At 46.4% G+C, this 20,601-nt stretch overlaps 2 protein-coding genes across 4 annotated transcripts in view; both read right to left on the minus strand.

Moving 5' to 3' along the window:
- The window catches only part of LOC118504755 (protein unc-13 homolog 4B), a 24,989-nt gene continuing 4,388 nt past the window's right edge, over window positions 1-20,601 (minus strand). The window contains exons 2-13 of one of the 3 annotated variants that reach the window (XM_036039676.1): window positions 18,006-18,693; window positions 17,095-17,864; window positions 6,525-6,796; window positions 4,247-4,563; window positions 3,810-4,150; window positions 3,216-3,423; window positions 2,332-3,149; window positions 1,742-2,255; window positions 1,142-1,675; window positions 609-1,057; window positions 340-533; window positions 1-268 (exon numbers count right to left, since the gene is read on the minus strand). In XM_036039676.1, the coding sequence (XP_035895569.1) occupies window positions 177-268; window positions 340-533; window positions 609-1,057; window positions 1,142-1,675; window positions 1,742-2,255; window positions 2,332-3,149; window positions 3,216-3,423; window positions 3,810-4,150; window positions 4,247-4,563; window positions 6,525-6,796; window positions 17,095-17,864; window positions 18,006-18,693 (5,197 nt within the window). In that variant the 3' untranslated portion in view covers window positions 1-176. Of the gene's footprint in view, window positions 269-339; window positions 534-608; window positions 1,058-1,141; window positions 1,676-1,741; window positions 2,256-2,331; window positions 3,150-3,215; window positions 3,424-3,809; window positions 4,151-4,246; window positions 4,564-6,524; window positions 6,797-10,815; window positions 11,065-13,245; window positions 13,380-17,094; window positions 17,865-18,005; window positions 18,694-20,601 lie in introns of those variants that run through there. The other 2 variants (XM_036039674.1, XM_036039675.1) reach the window with 2 other exon arrangements.
- LOC118504758 (succinate-semialdehyde dehydrogenase [NADP(+)] GabD) lies at window positions 7,512-9,674 on the minus strand. Its single transcript, XM_036039684.1, has 2 exons — window positions 9,120-9,674; window positions 7,512-9,020 (listed from the first exon to the last, which is right to left on the minus strand). The coding sequence occupies exons 1-2, from the start codon at window positions 9,450-9,452 to the stop codon at window positions 7,782-7,784; spliced, it is 1,572 nt and encodes a 523-aa protein (XP_035895577.1). The 5' UTR covers window positions 9,453-9,674; the 3' UTR covers window positions 7,512-7,781.

Genomic DNA, 20,601 nt, shown 5'->3' on the forward strand with positions numbered 1-20,601 from the left:
TTCGTAAATCAGAGCATAACCCCGGTTGAACGAGGTCAGTTATATTTTCATTCTTCACCATTGGTTACATTACATCAACAATTATAAATACGATTTACAGCCGCCAACATATCGCTCCAAATCCGTGGGCAGCTTTCGCTATACTCGTGCTCACAGTCTCACAGTGCACACCATGTCTATTGGCCCATTTTTTGCTTCAGCTTCTTGATAAACTCTTTGGCCTGTTTGTCACCCTGCCGGTATTCGAGCGCACGTAGACAGTCGATATCTGTGGAGTGAGACAATAGTTTAGACAAAACCCGAGATGGGTCATTTGTGCACTAGTGTTAGAGTGCTTACCCATCTTCTGTGGTCGCGTTAGGATGAGATGCTTCTGTTCGATTTTGCCCGCATCGCCCGAAATGTCGGCAATTTCGTTAAAGCCGAGATAGCACTCGGCCAGATATTGGTTGGACATACCGAACAGATCCTTATCCTTGATGCTGAACATGATCACTGCATTCTCGATGGAGCGCTGCTCGGGCGTAAAGGTTCTGTGGAGTGAAACATTTTAAAATTTAAACATCAAATTCGCCTTCCCTTCTACAAGGGCTAGAGCGTGAACTTACATCACAAACTTCTCATCAAACAGCGGGAACAGTGTTTTGCTCTGGCATTGCGTTTTCGGCTTGGCAACACCAACGAACCGCTCCTCGGGCAGGAAGTGAACGCGCACGAACGGATCGCAGGACCCATTTCCGTCCATCGGCTTCAGATTGCGTGCGTTCACAATCTCCAGCTCGAGCACGTTCTCCTTGAAGAAACACTGGACCGTCAGCATGCCGTACCCGGTCGTCGATGCGTCGCTCTGGTTCTGCTCCTCTAGCCTATCTAAGTAATACTGATGGATGAGATCGGTCGTTTCGTACCCGTGCAGCTGCAGCAAGCGCTCGATGTGGGCCAACGTCTCCTTGTCGGCGGCCGTTTCCGATTCGCGGTTTTGCGCCGTCTTGAAGTTAGCCACCATCAGGTGTAGCGTGTCGCGAAGGTTCGCAAAGAAGGAAGGCGGACGTCGTTTCTGAAAGCGCGGAACAAGGGAAGGCAAACTGTCAGCAAGCAAAAAACAGGTCCCCAGAAACTCCCACTCCACGATGCTGCTTACGTCCAAATTGCTCTGGATGAGGTCATACAAGATCGTCGTCAATTCGGCCCAAATGGCATCGAGTACACGCTCGAAGTTGGTCTCGTTCAGCTCCGCGTTCAGCACGCTCAGCGACTCCTCCATGTACATCATCAACCGATCGAGCGAGTTCGAGTCTTGCTGCAGAAGCTCCGCACCCTCGACCAGGAACCGACGCATCGCCGGCGCCATTTTGCGTGCCAACTTCTCCACCAAATCCAGAATCTTGTTCTTTTCCGTGTCGATCGCATTGTCCAGCACCGCACGCAGCGTTTCCTTGCAGCGCTCCGCCTCGATACTGCTCTGCACGTCGCCCAGCTTGGCCAGTATATCATCCACCCCGAGCTCCGTTGCGAACGGCTTCAGACTCTGCCGGATGTAGTCGATGTTGTTGATGGCGAGACACCATTCGGACGTTACCTCAAACTTTTTCTCGTACACATTCTCCACCACGCCCAGGTTTTCTACGCGTGCCGACATACGATCCGCGTAAAACACACAGCACCGACAGATGTCCTGCAAAACGGGAAATCAAACGCGATAAGCCTCATTTGCATGTAGACGCCCGCCGGCAAGACTTACATCAACGATTTTCGCTACAAAAATGTACGCTCCCTCCACATCCGGCCAGGCTAGCTGCTGCCAGAAGATCTTGATCTGATAGAAGATGGCCAACGTATCGACGGCCGAGGACGAGTACTTCACCGTCTCATCGACCGGCTGCAACTTATCCAGCTCGATCGCCTTGTGGATGCGCGTCAGTGCCTTATACACGGCGATATCCAGCCAGTGCGTAACGCCGGTCGTAAACCACCGATGGTACTCGTCGATCGCAAAGTTGCTTTCACCCGGACTGAGCGCCGTCCCGAGCGTGCAGAAGCGCTTCAGCACCAGATACAGCTCGAACAGGGTCGTGCCCATGTTGATGTCCTCATACTCAATGAACCCACTGTCACCGCCCCGATGTGAGCCCGTCTCGGGCAGATCGATCCGTTTCAGCTTCCGGCAGATGTCCTCCACCGTCGGTTTGATGAGCTCCGCCAACTTCAACTCGTACGTAATGTACAGCTCCTTGGTGTAGGGAAAATGCATAATTCTGGAAAGTGAAAGTCACAAGAAACGCGTGATATGACTGCCGACTCTTATCTGAAAGTCCTCTCACAAAGACTTACTCTTGAAATGTTTTATCGTAGTACTCGATGGACTTTTGAATGTCCGATCGAACCAGCTGGATGATTTTGATCAAGTTCTGCAAACGATCCTCATCGGTACCGGTCTGCAGAAAGTGGCCCTCCTTGATGCCGCTAAACCAATCCTCCGCACCCGACACGACCGCACTGGCCAGAGCCTCCCGTATGTCCCAGTTCGGTTCGCTATCGTTCGACCGCCGGATCCATCCGTACATCTGCACCGGGAAGAGATCGGTTCCCTCCGGCGGTTCGAGCAGTGCCACCTTCGCAATTATGTTCAGCACACCGTTCAACGTTTTCAGTACCAGCTTATCGCCCGTATTCTTCTTGCGCAACTTGCGGATGGCGGAGAAGCAGGACGGTAGCAGTTTCTTCGTCGCGTCCCAGAACGTCTTCAGCTCTTCCTCCGACACGGCAAGCGTCTGTATCGGACGGATCAACTTTTCCAGCAGCGTATCGAACAGGACAAACGAAAGCGGATGATCCTGGTGGATCGCAGCAAAGACAGACCACTGGATGAATGCTTCCGTCGTGGAGGAAAGCCCACTTTGGGCCGAGTGTTGCGTTAGCACCGCTTCGCCCTGAATCGTAAACTTGCCCGACCACCAGTACGGGGCCACCTTCGACGATTCCAGCTCGTGGAGCAGCAGGATGCGCAGCAGATGGCGATGCTCCTGGGCCGCCACTTGGCTGTTTTTCTCCGAGCTAAAGTTCAGTCTTATGCGGATGGTACCCTGCCGGCGCAGCTTGTTCTTCTTGTCCAGATTGTACCAGAGCAGCATTCCGGAGGCGGGTATTGACTACGGAGAAGGATAATCAGATGATGAGATATTGCTAGGATGCTTCAGCGCAGCTGATATCCTTACCTTCAGCGGAATGCTGGTACGTCCAATCAGTTCGTTATCGTGCTTTCCGCTCGATGCTGTCTGGGCAATCTCTTTCATCAGCTTGCGCAGTCCCCGGACACCCTTCACCTCGAACAGTTTGTTCATCTTCTCTTTAACCGTTTCTGCTGGATCAAAGTCCCACACTTCCACGATGAGGTTAGCATCGTTCGCATCCTCAGCAATTGGCCTGTGGAAAGAATTTAGAGCAAAAGAGACTTTGTTAAAGAACCTTTATCTTTCGATTGCAAAACCTGGACCTAGAATCAGCATAGATATCACACAGCAGAATCTTCATGATTTAGGTCCCAACGAACTATTTCAAATTTTAAAAATAACAATTTACATTATCTAATCGCTAAATTAAGAAAAGTTAGTCTACTCTGATATCACAAATCAAGTTTTACTATTGCAATCGCTATTTTTCACTCGCATTCCCAGCAAATATCCACTTGCTGAGCTGACGTGCAATGCCATTTTGGCTACCCTGACCCGCTTTCCGCTTGCCAATACCGATTTCGACCTTAACCTATGGTGAGTAACATTTGCTTCTCCCATTCACACCGCTATACTTACAGCGAAAAGTGTTCCTCCCACACGGGATTCAGCGTCCCGGCCTTCACGGAGGTGTTGTACCGATGGTTCGGATTGGACGCAATGTACATCGTCACGAACGGATCGGACAGACCGTTCGAGTCCTTCGGTTCCAGATCCTTCGCCTCCACAATCTCCACGTTTAGCCGTATTTCGGGCGCTTCCTTGTTGCGCGCGATCTGCAGTATTTCGTTGTGCTTTTCGTCCGACATTTTGAACGCTTCCTGGATGTACGGAAACAGGACGTCCACGTTGAGTTCCTCATCGTCACAGCCGATGTTGTGGATGTTCTCGAACAGAATCTCCTCGTACAGTTCCTCGATCTGGTGGAGAAGCAATGCAGGTGAGTATTGGGTTGGGTAAGAATGGGAGCTGTGTGGGAAATGTTTGAGATGCAACTAGAGCCTAAATCACATTACGGTCATCGAATGGACGATCATGCTGGCCTGCTGTTCGATCTCTTCCTTTCGTATGCCCCGGAACGGGTGGTACGGTAAGCGTCCGGGACGATTGGATCCGCCGGAGCTCGTACCGTACGGGTTTTCGGACGCTCGCCGTGCGGTCGTGCCGTAGTCGCGCTCCTGAGTCGCTCGCTGTACGGTGGTGGGTTTTTCGCGTCGATCCAGCGAACGGAAGGATTTGGTCAGCCGCAGTGTACCGAACTTGATGTTAAACTTTCTATTTCCACTTAACCCGCCTCCATTGAGGAGTTTTGGTAATGAGTAGGTACTCATCGCTTGAACTGTGTCTGTCGACGGCAGGTCCGTCTGATCGTCGGTTTTCTTGGATGCTGTACGATCTCGGAACGGAACGATGTTGCTGAGACGCTTGGCACAGACTAGAAACTATGCCGCAACTACACAAACACCAAGGAACAACACCGCGACCGATCGATTACATAAAGCTCCAAACTTGTTGACGTCTGCACTGACGATCGCATCAGTACGCAACCATTTCGTAGTACTCGATCTTCTTCCGGATCAATCACCGACCGGGGGCCTTATCCGGTAGGACGGTTTATCACAACAACTGCAAAAAAAGGTGTCCCACGCACTTTTCCCGACTTCCGACCTATTCGAGCACAGTATTCTGTTTCGCTGTAGGACGTTGTCCGTTTTTCTCTCTGGTTTTTCTCTAGGTACGCTAGGCCCGACCCGACCAAGGCCCGCGGGGACCGCGAAATTTGAGTATTTTATTTTTACCTTCACTCTATTCTAATGGCGTGCGGCACAAGGCGCGAAATGATTCGTTCTATTTTCATAACCACCGTGCAGAAACAACTGAACCGATATAATATTGAACCGGATTATGGCCAAATTATTCGCAAGAGCACCTTCCTTGGCGATCTTTTTTTTTTCGCTTTCGTGATTCGTTATCTAAATGTTCGTTACACTCTTATCGACTAACTAAACTCGCGACGCTTTTGCTACAAAATCTGATCCTGTTTACGTTTGCACGGTTGGCACTGGCGTGGCCGTCTCTACGGGCTAAATTAAATCGTCCACTCGTTCCACTCGTTCCAACCGACCGATGCGCAGCAAAGGAACGGAAGCAACGGTTCACAGTTTTCCCGACCCACTGTACTGATCTGGTCGAAATGCTCCGAAGATCCTCACGGTGAGCATGGGAAAAATAGCAGGGGATCTCAACCCTCGGTGTGAGAACGGGACGGAAAAGAGTGCTAACAGAGATCAAGAACAAGCGAAACCAGCAACAAAAAAAATGGCGAAGAAAGAGATACACGCACCGTTCCGAACGGATGCGATTCGATTCGTCATTGACGAAGATATAAATAAGCCAAGCTGACCTGCGCGGAAAATGACTCTTCTTCTACCCATTGCGGCGGCGGCTCCATCCGTGCTCCGTTACCGGGTTTTTTAAACCGCGATCCAACGTATGGACGGAATCCTGCCAACCGCGAGCGAAGCGATTGGAAGACATTGGCCCTTGCCAGACGCAGGCTGGGTTATGTTGGAGTAGGTTAGGAATGAGTCTTAAATCGTGTTGGGATATCAGGCCTCGCTCAAGTAGTTTTCCCGCGACGATCGATTTGCTTACTTTCCTAACATTTACTAGGTGTTGCTTTTATGATCGATGGCTGTCTGATGAGCGAGCGTTCCCATTTTGTGCGATCGGTTTATTTATCGCTATCGATGGCCATTACGACGACGGGAATGTAAATAGATGTTTACCAAACAAATAATCAATGGAATTAACCTCATTTTTTATGCCACATGTGTACTTTTTTGCAGGGAAGCCCTCCAAGGAACTGTGTTGTGATTTCAAACAGCTCCGTAATTACCTCATTACTTACATCCACACGCTTCACTAGTGGTTTGCTATTATTAACCAACATAGATCCCAAATTAATCTTCCGCAGAACCTGAAGAAGTAATAATGCTCAGCTGCGTCATCACTGCAGAGCAACATAGGACCTTGTGAAAATATCAAGGTTAGTGGCGTAGTGTACAACATATGTTAACGGCGTCGAACACCACGTGCTCGTATTTATAGACACTCGGCTGGTCGAGTATATCACCTAACCTCACCGTTATGCGAGACGAACTTTAATTAATAGTCCGTATGTTGCCAGAGCTGCATCGTCCATTCGATGTCCATTCATACTGAGCGCGCCCGGTTATCCCCGGTTGTTGTTGCTGTCTGGCTGCGAAACTCTCAATGAATGCTCGTCCATACTTACATTCCAACCGAACACATCTTCGATAAACTCGGCCTGCTTCTCCTGCTGCTGATCCTCGGAGTCACTTTCGTCGAGCAGTGTTTCGGTGCCACTGTCCTCGGCTTCCGCTACCGGTGGCAGCGTGGTTGGATCGTTCAGTTCCGCTTCCGGCTCGTTCTCGTCCGGGAATGGTTGCAGCCGGGCTCGGACACTTTCATCGTTTTGGATGGACTTTTGGCGCAGGATCGAGCCAAACTTCTCAAAGAAACTACCGTCGAGGTCTTGAATGCTGTAATTAGAGCGGAAGATCAGAGAGGATAAATAGAGGATAGAAGAATATCGTTGGATGATTTTTTTGCCAATTCAATACTCTAGTATCTCAACGGCAAGTCATCAAAAACTGTCTGCTCAATATTTTTGAACTTTTGGCGACATTGCACGATTATCTTCAAGGTATTTCATCAGCAGGACTTGAAGCTGTCAAGACGACTGCCTTTGACCAAATTTAGCAAGTTGGGATTCCCTCAGGAAATCATGTCTTGATCAAATCCTGGAGTCGTCAATTTTAGATATTTTTTATTCTTTGGGTAACGATATCGTATCCAATCATCCCTCCCGACAGACATTGGCAGTGATCGTTGTCACAGTGGGCGGAATTCTAATCAGCAGAATGCGACAGAGGTCCTTCAAATTCCATTCCATCTAGGGCCTCCAAGGCGCATAATCAATCACTTGTCCGTATTGACAGCCAACAGAAGGATAACCCTACTCATACAGTTCGAGTTTTGGAAGTATGTCTGGACTCTGACCAAGGTATCTCTGCTTATAGGTCGCTAGAACTGATCTGAAGATTAATCTCGGAACTATCTGAGCTATCATGCATCAAAGCTCTATTGAGCGCTCTTGTTCGTCGCTCGTCTAGAATATGCCTACTACTGCAGCCTGCAGAACATATGTCATCAGTCAAGCTTCATCCTTTTCGTATAGTTCGTGAAACGTGAGGATTGTAATTGGAAGGCAGCTCAATTGGACTGCTCCTACACTTTATTAACGTGTTTATTGATTAAACAGCTTCGTTTACATATACAGTTATGGCTTAATGCTATGCACTGGTAATTTCTTGTCCAAGCAAATGGAAGACGTACAATGGAGTTACTTGTTACAATTTGTGAGTGTGTGCGTAAGATGCATGTAATGCTGCGGAATAGATCGTTTCGCTTAACGCTGACTAGTAGCACCTAGCGTGCCTCTTGTAATATCGGTCATTATCGATTTTACTGCTGCAGGTTGCCATAGCAGAGATATTTAATGTAGACATATTCATCGATGCCGTGGCGTGAACCTTCACGTCCAATTCCCGATTCTTTGATGCCTCCGAATGCAGCCTCGGTAGCCGAAATGAGTCCCTCGTTGATGCCGACCATGCCCGTCTCGAGTTGGCGCGCCACACGGAACACTTGATTCAGGTCGTTCGAGAAGAAATATCCGGCCAATCCACGGCGCGTACCGTTCGCAATGGCAAGGGCTTCGGCTTCCGTTTTGAACCGTACCACCGACACCACCGGCCCGAACACTTCCTCGTTGTACAGGAGCATATTGTCGCGCAGGTCCGTAACGACCGTTGGTTCGTAGTAAAGTGCGCCATGTTTGGGCAAAGTTTGTCCACCGCAGCGTACCGTCGCTCCTTTCTCCCTTGCGTCCTGCACAAAACGCTCGACTTTCGTGAGCTGTGCTTGATTGATCAGAGGACCAATCTGTACACCATCCCGGCTACCATCGCCGATCGCAAGCTTGCGGATACGCTCAACAAGTTTCTCCACAAACTCATCGTGCACCTCGTCCTGGATCAGGAATCGATTGGCGGAAATGCATGTTTGGCCACAGTTGCGGAACTTCGAGTTCATAGCTCCGGTCAGTGCTTTCTCCATGTCGGCCGATTTAAACACAATGAACGGTGCATTACCACCGAGCTCGAGCCCAATACGCTTCACGCCATCCGCACACTGCCGGTACAGCAGCTTGCCCACCTCGGTCGATCCGGTAAACGATATGGCCGCCACCTTATCGCTACCGCATAGCAGCTGTCCAATTTCGGCTGCATGCGTACGGCTGCTCGTTATCACGTTGATAACACCTTTCGGGAAGCCAGCTTCCTCAGCCAGCCTGGCCAGTGCTAGCGCCGTCAGCGGTGTATCTTCGGCCGGTTTAATAACCACCGTACAGCCGGCCGCAATCGCGGCGGCCGCCTTGCGCGTAATCATGGCGTGCGGAAAGTTCCACGGTGTTATCAGACCCGCCACACCGACCGGGTGGCGCGTCATCATGATCTGCCGGTTCGCTACGGGCGACGGAACGATTTCACCGTAAATGCGACGTGCCTCCTCGGCAAACCATTCGACGAACGAGTTGCCGTACGTAACTTCGCCCAACGATTCCACCAACGGTTTGCCCGATTCGGCCGTCATAATGCTGGCAATCTCCTGGCGGTTTTTCTCCATCAGTGCGTGCCAGTTCTAGAATGGAAACGATCATGCATATCACTCATAACGCAAACGGATCGGGTAGGGTGCTTAATTGAACTTAATACCCTTCAATTGGGTAGAGGGCCCTACCTTCAGCATCGCCGATCGCTCCTTCGCGGTACTGTTGTGCCAGCTTGGCTGATAGAATGCGTCGTACGCCGCATCGATGGCCAGCTGTACGTCTTCCCGGTTCATGTCCGGTACGGCACCCAAAACCTGCCCGTTGGCAGGATTTTGCACATCGAACGTTGCTCCCGAGCGGGCTCCAATCCAGCGGCCATTGACGAAGGCCTGGCTTTGCTTTAACGGATTGTTGCTATGCATCGCGCGCACTGTAAACGTCGTCACCGAGCTCAAACTTGAACGAAATCCGGAATCGTACCACTTGCTGGCGGAGCGCAGGACCAAAACTGAACGAATCATCTTCACGAACGGTACGACGAATCGCGGCTTCTATCGGGAACGTTATCTAATGTGTACGCTTTTTTTTGGTAAAGGCGACCGATAGAGCGAACAAAGTAAGCCAATATTGACTATTTGATTGATTAGAAGCACGAACCGAGCGGACCGAGCTGTGGCCCCGAGATTCTTCTCGACTTTGGCGCACACAGTACCAATCGTATGCGGACGGTACGACACAATCAAAACAATCAGCTGCAGAGCGAGCAAAAGTGACAGCTGACCATCTGTTTGGTTGATGGGTTTAAGCTACGGGGTTGAAATGTTGAAAGGATTTGAAATTGAAACGGGTATCCGTTGGAACAGACAGCACGTTGTTAGATCAGTTCTGAAAGGGGAAGTAAGCAATACCAGAGCTTACAACTAATTGGTAATGGGTGACTAAGAATAATTAGAAGTCTTTATGGCGGTAGAATTGTATGAGATTAAAAATAAGCGTTTGTCTAGAGCAATTAATTTTTCTGCAACGGTGCAGATTCACAGGGCGGAATCGGATGTAAGTATTTATCTAATCACGAAAGGATGCAAAAAATAAAGAATCACATTCTTGAACCAGAATAACCTTTAATTACCCCCAAACAAGAGAATAATTGAATGGTTTGGACTCCAGACCATTAGATATGATAAAAAAGTTTCGATAGTAGATATGAAACCGTACTGTTGTCTATTTTACGTGCTATCTACTCATCGAAGCACTTTAATAGCTATCATTCGTCGGCTGCCTTCCAAGCCTCACTGTAGCCAAGCCCATGTGACACAAACACTCACGTAACAGTAACTTTACGCGTACGGAGAGTATCAGGTTATCATCTGATCTTAACGGTGAACTTGAGACTTGCGCGCCAGCAAAAACAGTTGCAACAATCAATCTCCGTGTTGATCGCCTCCGTCCGGAACAGTATTACGGAAACGAACAATTTGCTTGCCTTTTTATCTTTTTGTTCTAAAGATCTGAGGCTTATAATATACTACAGATACTTCGTTAGAGAATTACACCACATTCAAATTTTTAAAAAATCATATACACGGTCGCGAGTCAGAACATTGTACTGCGCATGTGCCACGCAAGCACTGACTCACGATTCGAGCCCTCAATCAGAATCGAGGTAATAAATAACGCACTGAATCAAAATATTTGCTTTTATAGATTATTTTTGTGAATTGGTTTCAAATAACGAGTTTAACGAATGTCTCAGGATTTACCGAGTGACAAATCCAATTCGCACTCTTTGCCTGTTTTTTTACACATCGCACTGAGCAGTTAATTGGAAAAATGGTAAGGAATTGAAAGTTATAGTTAACACCTTTCTACTTGACTGATACCTACATGGACTGATGCTCGGTCTGCGGTTTCTGCTTCTGCTCCTGTATCTTGTCGTAGAACCCTTTCCACATCGCTTCCTCGTCCATCTTGATGCTGTCGGCAATCGATGAACACTGAGCGAGAGAGCACTTGGTTTGGGACCGGTCGGCACGCTAGAAGCACTAAAGGCGTCGAATGTCTGTCCTTTCTGTCGGGCTCGGTGACGTGTTCCTTGCACAAACGCACACGAATACTTAGAGCGGCACTCTAGAACTGTTTTCGATCTGTTTAGCACAACAACGATTAGAAAACTGTGCAACCCGCGTGGGGTTGTTTTCCTTTGCCGTCATTGAACATTTCCGACAATATTTCGCTACCATAATCCATTAACAATATTTGCAAACCCGCTGCTGATTAAGCGATTTTAATCTCGAATTACGTTGGTAGTTTACCTTTTTTAAATGTTTCTAAACATACATTGTACGATAAAAAGCTTCAACCCATATCCCCACGTATGACTGGACTGGTAAGGAATTTCTGCCCTATAAAATCCAACGTATCAGCACCAGACATTGATTACAATTTTAAATTGGCAATACTACAATCGGAAGGCGACTAGGAAATAAAACCTGCCTCAACTGTGCTTGGCAAAGCTAAACGCGCTTACTAGCGGCAACCAGATTTATATGGACATCGTGCGTTATGTTGACGCCATTTTTGATGTTCGTGATAAAATGCAGACAGACACATGCAGTAGAAAAAAAAAAAACTTCACTGATAGTCGTCGTAGCTAACATCAGATGATGTATAGCATTAGATAAAACTTCCAGAAACTACCTCGTCGTTTACAAGGGTGTGCCTAGAGTGTCCAGGGCAGTAAATTAAACCCTAGACTTAGAGGCTATTATGTTTGTTGAAAATTTTAAACACCAACGGTTTAAAGCATACTTCCCACTCCCAAGCTTACCATCCCCCGAAGGTGATGATTGAGATGCGAGAAGTGATCTCCATAGATACTCGGCGCAATTACTAAGAGCCGGCTCTGTGAGCCGGTGAGCACGGATTTACTCATAGCCAAACAATGCACCACAATAAATAGTTGGCTGCTTAGTAATGCTTTACGGGAAAGCAAAGAGCAAACTGGGTGGCAGTCGGTTGGATGATGTCATTAAAATGTTTGAGGAGGAATACCACAAACCAATGCCAAAAGCACAACGCTAGGCGTTGTGTGAGCTGGCAACGAAAATTAGTCCTCATCTCTGACAACCTCGTTTTGTAACGCGACCTCCGGTCGGTGGTGCCGGTCGTGGAGACTGGAAACTTGGGCGCGCAAACAAACAAGGGCATGGTCATGACAATGGGATTGAAACCATTTCCATTAGCACTTTTATCGCCTGGTAGTTTTTCAACCCGAGCGACAACCCGCGAAACCCACCAAACCAAACCCATGTGATGGTGTTCTGGAATCGGTCGCTGCGAATATTTGAAAACATCCTAAAGCGTTACGAATGATTATTCCTTGCAATCTTCTTCCACACAGGTACCATCAAACAGTTACTGTACGCAACGAACTGTCGATTAAAGGAAAGTCATCTTGCATCTTAACCTTGCAAGGCAAGCGATTGCAGCCTAGTAATGCAATTGCTTGATAAACATTTGTCGGTTCGCGGTTCGCTGACTAAACGACGCACTTACTGTGCTGCGCTGTGCCGGAATCCGGAATGGAAGCACGATCAACAGAGACAACAGCATCCATTCACGATAGGAAATTGCAACGAGGGTAAATTAATTCCCCCGGCGTAGGGGTTTTGCGGTGCAGTACGACCCACTTAAAAAAGTCTTCCATTCTGAATGAGAGCTGGCTTAGATCATCAGAAACCGAACACTGGAAATGTGTTCCAGATGGTTTGCGGCTGTTAAATTTTTAAATTATAAATCGATTATGTAGTGAGGAGTTTCTTCAATTAAATAATTACTTTAATTTTAGACATGGAACCAGGAGTTTTCCCCATAGTGAGGACTAACTGATATGGTATCAATAAGTCTAGTAAGCTAGAAATGGCAGGCATGGCCTAAGAGGTCGTTTGGCTAAGAGAGAAGAAGAACGAACCAGAAGTGGAAAGATGTTCAATAGCTCAAAGTCTGGAGATTCTAACCATCCATTCAGTTCAGTTTAAAGATCGCCGACTAGAGTTCATCGAAAGCGCCCTCTACATGTGAAACTCATTTAGTAATTTAGAGCTAAACAAACACATATGCATATTTGCATGATATTGCAACCTCCCAAGTTGTAACCTATTTCCCAACTGTAACCTTCACAGCACGAAATATTGTCGGATCATGTTCGGGGGTTTTGTTTATGGTTTTAACGTATTCTATCCACTATAAGGCAAGTCCGTTACGAGCACGAGCAACACAACGACGAAAAGAAGCCGCATCTTAACGCCTGCGCACCGTTTTTCGTGGTTTTGTCTTCACACACAGCTTCCCGTTGATGTTGCTGTTGGTTGTTGCGACCCCGAAAAGCAGCGTTCGCCAAAATGCTGACGAATCAACGCTGACGTCAGCGACGCTTGGCTGCACAGGGAAGTGTTTTTGGTATACTATTTTACTTTCACTAGAGTCCCGGGCCGATTCGGTTGCACTCACTCACTCACTCACTGCTTAGGAACTGTTTTTACACCAACATCCAAGGCTGTGGTTGAATCCGTCACACTTGAGCAAAACCCGGATGCGCACTTCCTTTACACCTAGACGCGAATTTTTGTCTGTCTTGTGAGCGACGCGTTGCTAATGCACAAGACACTGCTGTAATCTTACAACGAAAGGGCGAATCCACCAGTACGGCTGCTGTCTGTGCTCTCAACCGCTATGTCGGATGCAACAACTTTAACTAACCAGCGCTGACAGCCTAGGGTACGTTGCTTGGTGGTGATTTTGCCCGGTCTCCACACCAACACAGTCGTATAATGCGGTTGTGTTCCGCCTGCTCGACTCTAGTACACACGCACGCGAAAACGAAAACCCTTCGCGACACACGATCGCGTGGGAAAGAGACAGTCACGATCGCGTAAACCTTAGTGGGGGAATACCCCGGCGGTTGAATGTGTTTAGCTTGGGGTGTGTGTGTGTGCGTTGCATGCGTGATGTTTAATTCAATTGTTTCGTTGTGATCGCCAGGTGATCGTATGGTTTGTTTTGTTTACAAACGACCCAAACAGACGCTTGTAATGCAGGTGACGCATTAGAACTACCGGAGGTTATTACAACATCGCGATCATGCGTGATGCACGGTCAGGTAAATATTCCTTTTTTCCTCTTTGAATACACAAATCCATCCGAAAATGTACCAACACCTCAGGAATTTACCATTTTAATACTCAAATTAGCGGCGAAACCCGCTCGCACCTCTCTGTACCGCCTAATGACAGGTAATTTACAAAGTAATGTTGCACCACCGGCTCTTCAAATGCTTGTGGCGGCTTGAATTCATTTAAGAAAATTACCTTTCAAACCTGCCACGCACAGCAAGGTGGCCAAAAATACTTGCAGTGAATTGTTAAACTCCCAAAGTCGCTATCTTCAAACCAAAATCCTCCCGGAGGTCAGCGCACGTTCTCACACGCATTCGAAAGGGTCAAGAAATCAATCATGTAAAGGGCTGTGCGAGACCTTAAAGTTTGTGAGGCTATTTAATTCCACGCCGTCGCGCACGTAAACCACCCCAAACGCGCCCTATACGGTGCCTCTCGGTTAATGCGCTTCAAAAATGGAAAATGTGATCGTACGCAGGAAGCTTTCGAAACGAGCATGAAACCCTACAGATATGGTTGGAATCTATTGCTTGTTATGGATTACTTGCAAAGGGTTTACTTACTACGGCAGATAGCTTAGACATGGAGATCACCTTCGGGTGTGATCAAAAAGGGTTGTAATGAACGGGACATTGAGACATTGAACCTGGGAGAATCGATGTCTACTACCGGTATGTGCTTTAATTATTGAAGAACAATTTCGAGGATAGAAAAGCTTCATACCTAACTGTATATATCTGTATTGATTAGGAATAACTTGAATTTTCTCGATTTTTCATTCGATGACCAGCGATGAAATACCAGCGATTCATCCAATAGTCCATTTACTTTTGAATTATGTCTTTAACGTACAGGAGAAATATTGAAGTGTTATAAGCTCATTTGAAGAAGCTGGAGATAAAATCGTTCCGGAGGTACGATTGAAGAGGTACGATTTTTTCGTTTTAATTTTTAGGCAATTCCTGTTGAACTCAAAATTTTACAACATCTCCCTACTTCCGGGGAAAGACGAAAACGTCAAATAAGGGACAGACTTCGGCTTTAACTGTGTTGTAGGAAATCCAAGGCTTAATCCCCTGGTGGCTCTATTGTTGTGAAACTTCGATCCACAGCTCAGAATCTACGTTTAAATGGTGAAGAATATCATGGAAAAGATAGACATTTTTATCCAAAAATTGCCATCCATACCTGAGATAAGGCAGCCCATATCAAAGTCACTCATAACAAATAGTTTAAGGCGCTTGTGAAAAATATATTGTTGAATGTGTGCACGTCGTTGATCAATGTGTCTTTTTGACTATTAGAAATGTTGAGATAATATCTATTAGAGGACCTCATCCTATCATTCTGCAAAAAATCACTATAGCCCAGAAAGAGATGTTTTTTGCTACTACCAGACCTCAGCTGACAATACGGCTTCATGCCGTCATAATAAAAAAATAAATATACCAGGTCTCAGCTAACTGCCAAACCAAACAACACTCATTAGACACTTGTTTTATAGTATACAAATTTAAAATAAATCAATCTACATGCCCCTAATACACTCTCATTTCCACATTAAAATATCCAAACATGACATCTCTGTGATCTCCATTGATTTTCTACTTGATCGTAGACTCAGAGCAAAAAAGAGGGCTTAACCGGTGGATGTGAAGTCATGCAAGCTTCTCCATCGACAGCCCACGTCATTGTACCTACAAATTATGCCGGCAAGGTCGTGCCTTCAGTCATAAAAACCGGCCGAGGGAAATCCATGAGGAAACACCGCGGAACCGGCGTACTTGTGTGTTGCACGACTGTGCAAATGTGCTAGTGATCGCGAACCAGCGAACATCCAACCAGCGAACAACCAGCGAAGCGCGAAACAATTCTGCACAACACACAACTGTGTGTGACGTCACGGAGCTGCCACAGTATAATGTGCATGGTGAGTGAATGAGTTGATTTATGGCAGTATTCTTCGCCTTTATAGCAGCTGCACTTTTGGAACACACATCCATCTACTCAAGGATAGACGCTCGAGAAGAGAAGTGATGAATTGATGCAGTAAATTATGTTTTTAAGATGATTGTTTAAGGGGAAATTTTGAAAATATGTTTCAAATCTACCCTTGGGGTTGTACAGAAAATTTTCTTAAGATCTATTCGAAAGATTTTAGTCGATTAACCTCCAGGAACCAGGAGTCAGACGCACTACAGAGCTACACAGTCATATGTAAGCAAATGTTTCGCACATGATAAAAATAATTCCACTCAGCTTACTGTTTACATACAAACTCCCACTGCGGTCCAACATCACCACCATATCAGTAAGAAAAACTGTTACTGCGTACAGCACCCGGTCATGCACCTTTTCTTCCTCCCACCCCTCTCCCTTTATTTTTCCTTGTTGAACAGTTTGTTTAGGTTTATCACACATGATCTATCGGCGTACGATGCCGATTTCGATCCGTATTTTAGACAAGGAAACCCCGTCGAAACGTAAACAAAGAAATCCAACCAGACGGAACATTATGAGCTGCAGCATTCCGCACCGGCTATGCTATCTTCAAGACGACGCTACAAATTCTCAAGGTCAGGTGGAGTTTCGCGTTAAAAATCTATAATTAGGTGATCAATTAGAGATCACATTAGGATGAGCCTCGTTTGGAAAAAAACAGATTGTAAAATTTGAATTTTTAATTCATTTTAAGTGAACGAGTTCAACTTAGGCCATATTTTTATTGCACGTGACATTGTCATTACTCACTCATTTTTATAAAAAAGTACATTATAGCACATTAAAAAACAACCAATCACACGTAGAGAATAATTTCAAAATTTTATAGTGCCGCTAGACTGCAACAGATGGCGCCACAGATTGAAGCTAGTATTTTGGCTTCGCCGTTAAACGTTTCGATCGTGAATTGTAAACGGTCGACTAATAACGTCGTTGCTATTATCAACTATCACAGAGATAAAATCAACACAATCCAAATAGTACTCACCTGCCATCTTTGCCTCTAGTGGGCTTTCCCTGCTTGGGACGAATTTTCCGCAACATGCCCAGACTGAAGTACTTCTGCCAGGCGCTTTCCTCCTCGTCGTCGTACTTGTACGTGAAGAAGCTCCCACCACCACTAGTCAGCAAGGTGTTGGTCCTTCGGGCACGTCCTTTTCTTCCACCACGTCCTGCCGCTACTGTCGTACGCCCAAATAGCCTATCCGACCAAACTCGATGCTCGTTGCTCGGTTTGGCAGGTCCGGCGATACGTTTCCCCGTCTGTTGGCCGACCTCGTTGAGGCAGTTTTCACTTTTACTCCACCGACCGGTACCGCTCGACGCTCGATTGCCAATGCTGAACAGATTCTGTATGCTTCCGCTCCAACGCCCGAACGCGCTCGTCGGAGGGGCTAATAAATTCGACTGCGGCTGTGCCGGTGGAATTTGATCGCTTGACTTATTTTTAGCGCGCGAATCGGCTCTGCTGCGGCTGGAGAGCACCACAGTCGGGCCGGTTTTCCCGACACTCGGATCATTTTCCATTCGCGACTGCTTGCGGCGATCTTGCGGCGTTTGATCACCGTTCGGCAAGTTGTCCATGCTGCTACGGTACATGATGGAGTTGGAGTCGATGGCGTTGAGCATGCAGGAGCTTCCGGCATCGAAACTGCGCCGTTCGTACTGCTCCAGCTGATTCGCTACGTCGGAGTAGTAGCTGAGCGTCCGATAGCTGCGATCGTTGTCGTCACCGAACCGCGACTCGGATGGCCAGTTCTGTATGGACGAGAAGCAGAAAGCCAAACCAAAATGACGATAATGAGGCGAACGTACTGGCAAAGTCCTTGTCATCGTGCAGCTTGGCGTGCGGCAGTAAGATGATCATGTGCACATGCGACCTCCATTGTGCAAACTTACCTTGAAGTGTTCCGGTGGCATCGTTTGACGTTTGTTGTAGAACGGAGTGTACATTTTGTAGTTGAGGGGATTGCGAGCATCACTGTTGATGCCCAGCACCAGACAGGAGGACTGCGACGGTTCTCGACAGGACTCACGAATCGTGGCTCTATCCGGAGCAACCGTACCATACCTTCGTCTCGGTACAGCTGTAGGAAGTTCCCTTTCGTCCGCCTCCAAGATGGCCGTGTTGATTCCGTTGGCAATTTGTACGTTTAGTGTCACATTGCCGTACGCACCGGTTCTTCGTCGCAGAGGAACTCTAGGTTTTGAAGGTGCCACAGTCTCTAGATCGTAGTCTATCGAGTTTGGTATCGAAATCTCTGACTGGGACAGCGACCCATTACAGTCTTGTTGATCGTCATCACGCAATACGACGGAGCTGTGACGTTGTGAGGTATCTCGGTGGACTTCATTTTGTAGGGATGCTGCTGCGAAGAGGTTATTCTTCCTGAACAGCGGTTGTGGTGGATGTGGAGCACTTTCTGCGCGTGAGTTACGGCGATGGCGTATCGGGTGGTGATTGCGGCGAAACGTCGGCAACGACACGTCGTCCGGCTCGTCGTCCATGAACGGTATTTGGTTAACGATTACGTTTGTTTGGTAGATAGGATTAATAGGATGACAACAGCTAGTACATCGGTCAACGCTGGCAGAAGAGGAGAATCACAAAGAAGAAGAAAAAGAAGAAGGAGAGATTATAATAATTTTACAAACATCCAAAAGTTATCTTGTTTGGCTAAATTCCAGGAATTCAGAATGCTGTAGCCCGATCAATCCAACGTTTAAATCTCAGAAAGGTTTGGTTTTGTAGAGCCATAAAAATGAAGAGAATCTATGTGAGGTTCTCTCGTCAATCTAAACTCTATTTAAGACATCGCCTCTTACCGAGAAACTTTGGTAAACCAACCAGATTAGAAAGCTTCTATTACATTATGTTAAATGAAGAGATCATATCAAACTAACAATGGAATATCTTGATAACCATATTTGCCTAAACCAACACGGATTCATGTCCATATGTCATGTTAAACTACCCCATCTAGATGCTGGTTTGCAAGTCGATGTAGTTTACGCCAATTTTTAAGGCCACATTTGATCGTGTCTCTTATCGAACCCTCATTGCGAAGCTTCAGAAACCGACGTGTAGACGTTCTACCAGCGCGTCATGTACGGGGATTCCTTCTCTGAAGCTTTCTCCTGTCTATCTAGATTGCCGCAAGCGAGTATTTTGAGTCCCCTAGGCTGGAGTCACTGCTCAGTCGTATACGACTAGTCATACAAACTTTATATGAGATTTGACGAATGAAATCGGACAATTTCAGTGTACGACCTAAAAGACGCCAGCCTTATTTGTCTGACTTTTCACACCCACTGCGTTGTATTCTTGTGAAACCAAGTTTAGAGTTTTCGAGTGTTGTGTGGTTGCCATTCTCTAAAAGCACTGAAGCATGTCGCTGTTCGAAAGATCTTGAGCCCAGGTCACCAATTTCCTCTTTTCCTAACTCAAAGTCAGGTACCGGGGCTGTAAAGTCTTGAGACAAGACGATCTCATGGCCAGACCCTATTCATCCAACCGTATGTACAACCCTATGTTGTACATCCCCCCCCCCCCCCCCCTTCATATGAATCAATACGTTCTATCAGGAAGGTCCGATGGCCGAGGCGAAAGCGGTGCCAGTATTCACACGGCAGGACCGAGGTTCAAATCCCATCCACAGGAGGTACACAGGACGGTCAAAATCAAGTCACAGAAAGCCAGAAATGGCTGGCCAATACCTTTGGAGGTTGTAGTGCCAAAGAAGAAGAAAGAGCATGCGTTCCATTCTATTCAAACATTCATATTAAATTGAATTGAGTTGAAATGTTACTCCAGTGACACAATCGGAAAGAAATTCCTTCACGGTTCCGTCATAGAAGATAACAAGGGGGTAATTATCAGTAATCCAAAGCATAAACAATCATACCAATTCCCCGGTCTTAAAGCATCTTCAAATCTTCAGTCATACATCTATAGCTCACAGGATTTGCTGAGCATCGAGTGGGATCAGATCGGTGTGATATTTATTACGAACTACTCAAATAAGGCGACATTCATCACTGGGAAATGATATCAAACCAAGTAGATGCGAATGAGCCAAGAAAACTAATTCAATTAATCAAATAATTTGTTTAATCTAAATTCCAAAAGTGAAAATAATTTGCTGGAAACGGCCATTAATTATTTGTGGATTTAATACAGTCCTCAACAACACTATACGCACATTTGTTTTTCCAGGCATAAAAAAGCAACTGGAAGAGATAAGTGAAATTGATGTTCTATTAAGTTGCATAAAAAAATAAACACACTTTTTGAAGAAAAAGTTTATACACAAAAGTATTTACACAGTACTTTATAGAAAAAGTATTTTACACAGCCACTCTAACCTAATAGAGGATGTCTTAAGCTGCTTGTATTTTTTAAAGATTGTTAAAGCAATTATTATACAGTCCTCAACACAATTATACGAACACCTGTTTTTTTAGAATAAAATAAAAACTAGAAGAGTTTGCTGAA

The sequence above is a fragment of the Anopheles stephensi genome, chromosome 2 (assembly GCF_013141755.1).
Source record: "Anopheles stephensi strain Indian chromosome 2, UCI_ANSTEP_V1.0, whole genome shotgun sequence".
Classification (NCBI taxonomy): domain Eukaryota; kingdom Metazoa; phylum Arthropoda; class Insecta; order Diptera; family Culicidae; genus Anopheles; species Anopheles stephensi.

What these genes read in the sequence shown, in the direction of transcription:
- LOC118504758 (XM_036039684.1), bottom strand. Translation starts at nt 9,452, where the DNA reads ATGATTCGTTCAGTTTTGGTCCTGCGCTCCGCCAGCAAGTGGTACGAT. An exon ending in AGCGATCGGCGATGCTGAAG is followed by an intron (nt 9,021 to 9,119) that starts GTAGGGCCCTCT and finishes TTTCCATTCTAG; the next exon opens with AACTGGCACGCACTGATGGA.